This window comes from Sinohyriopsis cumingii, unplaced genomic scaffold, assembly GCF_028554795.1.
Source record: "Sinohyriopsis cumingii isolate HCF-2022 unplaced genomic scaffold, ASM2855479v2 utg002881l, whole genome shotgun sequence".
Lineage (NCBI taxonomy): Eukaryota > Metazoa > Mollusca > Bivalvia > Unionida > Unionidae > Sinohyriopsis > Sinohyriopsis cumingii.
The window spans coordinates 203792-211645 of NW_028316328.1; the positions used below are offsets into that span (position 1 = coordinate 203792).

Consider the following 7854-nt stretch of genomic DNA (forward strand, 5'->3'; position numbering starts at 1 on the left):
ATATAATGTCATTAAAGTTTTATTGTATATGCCCGTGTCATGCTTAGTACATCGTGTTAGATGTAGTTTCAGCTAACCCGAGTTATTGGAGTCGACGTGGTACCAGCTGCAGCTGCAGTGCTAACCATTGAAGTCAACCATAGCAGCTGTGAAGCTAAACCATAGCAGCCATAGAGCTGAGTAAAAAGTGTTGCTGGTCAAGTAGCAAGTGATCGGGCGATGCTGACCGAGATTGGTGGGTGCTGATTGCTTGATTGACCAACCTGGAACACTGACGGCTTGATTGGCCAGTGTGACTGCTAGCTGAGTGTGCTGGTGATGGAGTGTCTAACTCCATACATGTAATCTTTTAGCTGTGGGCTAATTTTTGGGATTTGTAAATCCGTGTGTTTTTTGGGACTGTAAAGATATTTGCATATCTGACCCTTTTGTTTACATAATTTCACTATTTGAGTGAAAACATTTTACTATATGAGTAAAATACTACATTTGTTTTTACTATTTGAGTAAAACACATCAATCTTTTCGTTGTGAAATCACTGTGAATCATTCACCCCTTCTTCTTGTACTGTGTCAGGTCATTTATTTGTATTTTCATTAATTCATGCGTTTTATGTTAATTGATCCGATATTTGGATCATATAAACACACATATTAATCATAATGCTCATTCAAGTTGTTTGTTATTAAACATTGTGTTTGTATCACCATCAAAAGTGTTCTGTTATGAATCTGAAATCCCACCCGGTTATCTTTTAACAGTCAGCCTGGTGTCAGGATCATATGACTGGGTGGGACATTATGTTACATATCAGCGGCATGATGCCCCAGTGCTAGACATCACTATCAACTGCCTCACTGCAGACATCATAGTGATATGACTGAAAAATTGTTAAAGCTACTTTAAAAATCCAAATCACAGACACACATTTACCTCAATTTATTTAAAGAATCCTTGATCAAAATGTTGCATGCTAAATATATAATTTTTCTTTTACTGCATATGCCTTTCAGCCTAACTCTAATCGGTCAATTGGAACTATACAGTGCTACACAGTGGACCACACTGACCATCATTATGGTATTAACAGATCACATAAAAAGATCACATTTTGCCACCAATGATATCAATTTAATTCAACGTGTCAGAATTAAACGATGGCTACAAATTCTGCCATGGGTAAAGTACTGTGTATAAAATGTTCTGTCATCTCTTTTCTTTGACGAATTACAATATATCACAAGTTGGCCTGATATTACTCACTTGATTAACTGACATGTTAGTTTTTAAATGCAAATTTATGTGTATTTAAACTGGAATGGAAAGGTAACTTTGGGGTACTTATTTACAGCACTGTATATTAGTGATAATGTTCCTCTTCTTATTGTTTTAGACCAAATACAAAGGAGATTCAAACATGGCAGATTCTCTTGCTTCATGTTTGAAATTATATATATTATATATTTAAATATATTATATATTTAAATGCTTACATTTCCTTATGGGTTGTAATAAATTGGTCCAAACAAGTAATGTTGATTTTCATTCATTGTACATGTTAAGTGGTTACTCTGTGGTATGAACCAAGGAATAACTGTATATCCTCTTTGCCAGGGTTTATGCTTTATGTTTCTATGTTTCTATGTTTATGTCAACAACATCAGAAAAATTCACTCCCAAAATGGGCAATGGGAATAAATCTAAAGGACACAATACAACAAGTTCATCACAAGACTGCAATCAGTTACTCCCCAAAAACGATGCCGCATCCTAACAAACTTAGTACTGTTGAAAAGAGGTCCATGTGCAATCTACCTCCTTAAAAATCTATAGGCATTATATGTATCAGATGAGTGCTATCAAGTCCTGCCACCTACCCCCACAAAGCATCATGTAGTGTTGTTCAGTCAAGATGAGAATTAATGGTGTTCATAATTCATAGATCTACAACTGCATGGGTAGTAACAACGAAACTAGGTAAGTATACCCAGATATATGGACTAGCTTAAATCTTCAATCCTAACATCAGATATGATAAGGAAGTAGGAATATGACAGGTTGTAGATGGTGGGGGAGGAAACAAATAAAAACTTATAGAATTGAGGCACAATAACTGAGGCTGTAATTGACTGGTTTTCAAGAAACTATTTCCTACACTGGGAATATATCTCAAGACTTTGATCGCTGTAACTGGCCGAAGTGTGGAAGTCCCCAAAACAACACAGAATCCTATGTAAGGATACTGCAGACTAGCATGTCTAAATCTTTGGTCAATAACTCTTTAGATAAAAAAGAAGGTGGTTCTTCCTGGAGTTTTCCAGGTTCTTCCTCCACCAGTTATACTGGCCACCATGGTGTTAAACACACCACATCACCACTAACAGATTTGAAAGACCTTCATGCAAGGTGTTTTCTTTAAATTTGGTCAGATGCAGTTAAGGTGTTTCACAGATTCTTTCTTTCTTTTCTTTACAACAGCAGCTATATTTTGAGGTTAATCAGCATCACTTCTATAAAGTTCAAGGTCATCTATGTCAGAATGCTTTCTGGCAATTTGGTTCAATTCTTTTAAATGAATTTTGAGAAGCCATTTAAAGGATTTTATATATTTAGTAATAACAACCTAATGAGACAGATGAGAGTCAGCTGAACAAGTTAGAAGATATGTATGTAGGATGCTCTCTTTCAAATTTGGTCAGATTCTGTTCCGTGGTTTGTTTGTTTTTTTGTTGAGAAGTTGTCAAAATCAATAGCGAATGGACAACACATGATGGACAAAAGACTATACCATAAACTCACTTTGCCTTATTTCCTGGCGAGCAAAAAATTAAATATATACTGACCAAGGGGTTCATACAACTGCACCCTTAATATCTGTATCATGGGCCATTGAAATTGCTTTGATGATAAGATGACTCTTGATTTGGAGTCCAAAATCCACACTCTTTCAAAATGTGAAGCTCCACCTCATCTGCCAGTTATTTGATACAATACAAGTGTACTTTTACCTCAGTAAGGTCAGTGTCACTAAAGAGAGACAGATGGAATGAAATAGTCAAGATAAAAGCTAAAGCAGTAATTCTCCCAAAGATAAGCTATAAACCAGTTTCACTGATGTAAAGCAAATATCACCAACTCTATCATTATCCAGGTAATTAATAATAAAGAAGAATCATTTAGACATTGAGAGAGAGAGAGATGCATTAAATAATGAGACAAAAAATGAGAAAATATGATGGGTTCATTATATTTCATTTAAAAACTTCAGCTTCCATCTGAAAATCAGAACTTGTGTGTGAATCCAAAGAACTGTAACATCCTGAGTAATTGTATAACAGGAATGTACAATACTGCATTAACACTGAATCATATGCTTAACAAAATTTATATTACATTGAGCTAAAAATAGCTAAATTATTAAAAGAAACTTCTTTGTACCAGCAAGAATAAAACATCTGTAAAATTTAATAAACAAATAATATTTGATAAAATTAACTTCCAAATATCATAAACACATTTATAAATACTATGGGTTGGTGGTTCTTCTTGGGATTTTTTTTGTGTTCATCCTCAACCAGACATACTGGCCACCATGTACAGCCTATGTATTGAAACCCCAAACAACAAAAAAATCATACAGAGAACATGCACGCACATTATCCTATTTAAACTAATTCATGGGCTATGTACACTCCTAGGGTTATAGTGGATAATGCTGATGTCTCAATCATTATAAATAACATCTGCAATTATTTGTAGGAGTTTTATAGCCAAGAAATTAGCAACAGCACTGCCTGGAATTATTGTCAGTCTAATACACAATACACTATTTTTAGAAAACAGCTGGACAGGCAGGTTGTTCCTCTCCTAGCTGAATACGTTATTTATTTTGGAATTAATATTTGGTATACTGCTTACATTTTTTATAAAAAGTGTCCTTCTGACCACAAAATCAACATTTCTTTCTTACCTCAAATGCAATTAATTAACAAAATTTGGTCAAGGTATCTGGTATTTAAGTAAAATTATTGTGGGAACAGGTATTCTATTTTTCAGTCGCTGTCACCTAGACATTTGACCTTTTGAGCCTGAAATTGGTAGATTTTCTCACTGTCCCAAATACAAGCTACATACAATGTTTTATGATGGTAAATGGTGGTGGTTGTTGTTGTCATTGTAGGGTTTAATGCCATTTTTCAGATCTCATATCATGGTAGTTTTTTATGGTCTTACAGTGGGCATATAAAAACATAGAAAATCCTTTCTTAAGGATCAACTGATTGTCACTGACAACAAAGTATAATTTACTACTCTTATTACCAGACACATATTTGCAACATATATTAGTTCCATCAGTTTGTGCTAAATATAGGTTTAACTGTACAGTTGTTACTTATTGTGTTTATAAGTATCATAATGTACCTTAGTATGTTTACTTAGCCTAGTGTAAGATTACCAAAAGTAGAAAAGATAAGAAATAAATATAAGAAATAAATATGAGCAACCTTTGAGAAATCCATTTCCCTTTATAACAGTGGGTATCTGAATATTCAAATTATCTTTGCTATCAGAGTTTAATTTTTTTCACATAAGTTTTTTGTTTCAGCAGTTTAAAAATGCAGAATAATAAAAAGGTTAATGAATAGATTACAGCCTTCTGAACTTTCCTCAGCAAAAGTGAAAGTAAAGCAGTCTGTACTACCAGTCTTTCTCATTGCCAATGCAGTTCCCAAATCAACACTAAATATTTACTTTGATTTTGGTGTTGTGCTTTATGGCACATCAAAACAAGTCAGTTATTTGAGGCAATTGGAGTAAAGTGCTTGGCCCAAGAGCACACCAAGGTAGCTGAATCAGGCTGGTCCGATGGTAGGATTCAAACCTGCACCCTTCCAGTTTTTAATCCCACATCCTAATCACTGACCCCAACAGCTCCTCTAAATATTTGCTAAAAGTTGGTCCAATACATTAATTTGAATGACAAAACATAAAATGCCATTGAACAATGTTCACATTATGAGTCATCCATTGAGTATTTATGCATAGAGGAAGATTTGAAGTTTGCATATGTGTACATGGGATGGGGGATGGGAAGGGGGAGTAAGACCAAGTAGTATGTATGCGTATAATAACAAAAACTATATTATAGCTACTATGAGAAAAACCTATGTTTCTTAGCCAGCAACAAACAACCTTTAGTCTTCGCACACTTTCCTGTTTGTTTGTAGCTCCAACCGATTTTAATACTGAAAAGCATCAAGGATGCTGATCAATTAAAAAATGCAAAGAACTTCATTTCATTCATCAATTTGTAATTTTTAGCCTGATTGTTGCCAGGAGGTCCCTAACACTGTTAGCTTGTTAGCAGACAGAAGCTCTTGATGTAAGCAAGCATACAGACTGCACACCATTCTTTTCTGGTTCCAAGAACAATCTACTGCAGTCAAGACTGTGTCATCTGCATCCAATATTTGCAATGTCTGATTTTAATATGTCTAGAGAAATTGTGTGTGTGTGTGTGTGTGTGTGTGTGTGTGTGTGTATGTGGAAGGTTACTAAGCAAAAATGTGTGATGGGGGAGGAAGGTAGAAAAAGTACACCATGCAATGATGTGGAGGGGGAAGGGGGTTGAAAATGGCTGATTTTATGCATATGTACTAAATGGATGGGCCCTTAGCAATATGTTTTAAAATTATTTTCTTTTGTTACAATCCTACAATATTCCGCAGATCTGTCAGGATAAAAATACAATTTATTCTGTAGATGCTAAAATATCCAAGAAGGAGACGTATGCTACAAAATCAGCTTCATAGAAGTTGTAAAATCTGATTATAGATATCAACATTTCCTTGGTAGTTGTTATGTTCTATAGCTTTCAGTTCTGCAATGTAGTCTGCTGGAAGTCCATTTTGCTCAGCTCCACGTATGATTATGTCCAAATACTGTGGAGAAGGGCGTGCATCAAATTCATCACTTGACCGACTGAGCATGTATGTTCTGCAATGTAGGGTTTGGCCCTGTTGGGAAAAGACATCCACTTCTAATGGTTCATAGACGTCTGCATGAACTCCTTCCTGCCTAAAATATAAATAATGACTCTCTTATTACCTGAATATACAAAGAATGAGGAGAAAAATACGAATTTAAGCAAACCAGACAAAAGACTGTTGATATAAAACATGAGACCAGGGGTCAAGCTAAGACTTGAAATTTAGGGAGAAGTGACTTCTATTGGACAAAACAGGGAGAAGTGAGAGCTCATCAGGGAGAAGTGAATGCGAAGCAAGAAACGCAATATATGTGTGCGTGTGTGTTCTCTTATTTTAATTATACCCTTTATTTCTCACTGTTCATATTTGCATTTAATATATGATTTAAGCAATACTTTATTTTCAAGTAAAAAAAATTAAAGTTATTTTCACTATATGACTCTAAACGAGAATAATAGAAACTACATCTTGTAACAAATTTTAACTGAGTAACCAGATTACATTATTGTAATTGCAAGTAAATAAAAATGCTTAATCAACTACTCTTAATCAATTTTTGTTTTTGTTTTTTTTTGTGTTATTTTGCTATACTTTCTAAAAAGTTCACAATAATGGCACTTTCAAAGATTTCTAAACACATTTGAAACAACCCCTTTACCATGTACATGAGGGAAAATGCACACGTGTCTTAAGATTGTACTGTTTGTAATAATTTTGATGTTGCGGATAAAACATTACCGTAACTATTCATACATAACACACTAAACTGCATAAAATTACAAACATGGCTCCTTTATAGTAAAACTAAATCCTTCTTTCCAACCAAATCAACACATAAATGGGTCCATCTATTTTTAGAAGGAGTGGTTTTCATAATGTAATCATTCACTTTATATAGCTTCATTACAACAGTCCATTGATAGGATTGCACACTTGTGGTTTATTAATTTGTCTACATACTTTTTGGCAATGGTTAAATAGTATATGCTTTGCTGCTTTTTTTCCATATTTTCACAAATACGAGTCAAGTCAGAAAACAAGTCTGACCTTGCAACACTTTTCATGCATTCCATAACATAACATTGTCCCATATGTTTCTGACCTACATAATTGCATTTTAAAATTAAATCTTAAATATCATAATACCTAGACTTTGCTTTCTATGAATTGTACATTTTTCTTAATATATTTGCCAGATTATTTACAAAAACAGACAATCTAATAAGCATTGTCTGCAATTATTTCCTGGTTAGGCCTGGTTCACTTACAGCAGTTTCAAGCTAATTTTATGATGAAATAGTGTACAAGAGGCAGTTAAAATATCCAGATCACCGATTCAGTTCTTAAAACACAAATTTATATTTACATACTATTGTTAAAGTTCCTAAACACAAGTTTGTATGTGTTTACCATCAAAAGATAACATGCGGAAATCGGGCAGTGATAGTTGCTATATAGCTTACTCTGCAAATTTGGCAAACTTTCCATCTTTCATCCTTATACAAGTTGATGCTGAGTATAAGACAAGGCCAGATCAACACCTCTGATTGTGTTTTTCACTTTGTTCCACACAGCATCGTGATTTTTATCCTACCTGTGTATTATGTACTTTTACCTACATATAATGATGCTGGCCCGAAAATTTACTGAGTTACAGGTAGGATAAAACTTGTGATGCTGTGTGGAATTTAATTATAATAACTTTGGGTTTCCTAAATATTAAAAGTATCACTGTATGTTATTTCAGATTACCTACAATAGGGAAATTGTATCAATAATACTAAAATGCATTTTCCGAGGGTGGGGGTGGATGGGGGTGGGGGGAAGAGAGATACAGAGAGAAGGATGCATATGTATTCCATC

At 34.3% G+C, this 7854-nt stretch overlaps 1 protein-coding gene across 1 annotated transcript; it reads right to left on the reverse strand.

Annotated features, from left to right (window-relative positions):
• Positions 1-5808: 5808 nt before the first annotated feature.
• LOC149770007 (gamma-glutamylcyclotransferase-like) lies at positions 5809-7486 on the reverse strand. Its single transcript, XM_089949545.1, has 2 exons — positions 7455-7486; positions 5809-6079 (listed from the first exon to the last, which is right to left on the reverse strand). The coding sequence occupies exons 1-2, from the start codon at positions 7484-7486 to the stop codon at positions 5809-5811; spliced, it is 303 nt and encodes a 100-aa protein (XP_089805671.1).
• Between the last annotated feature and the right edge of the window lie 368 nt (positions 7487-7854).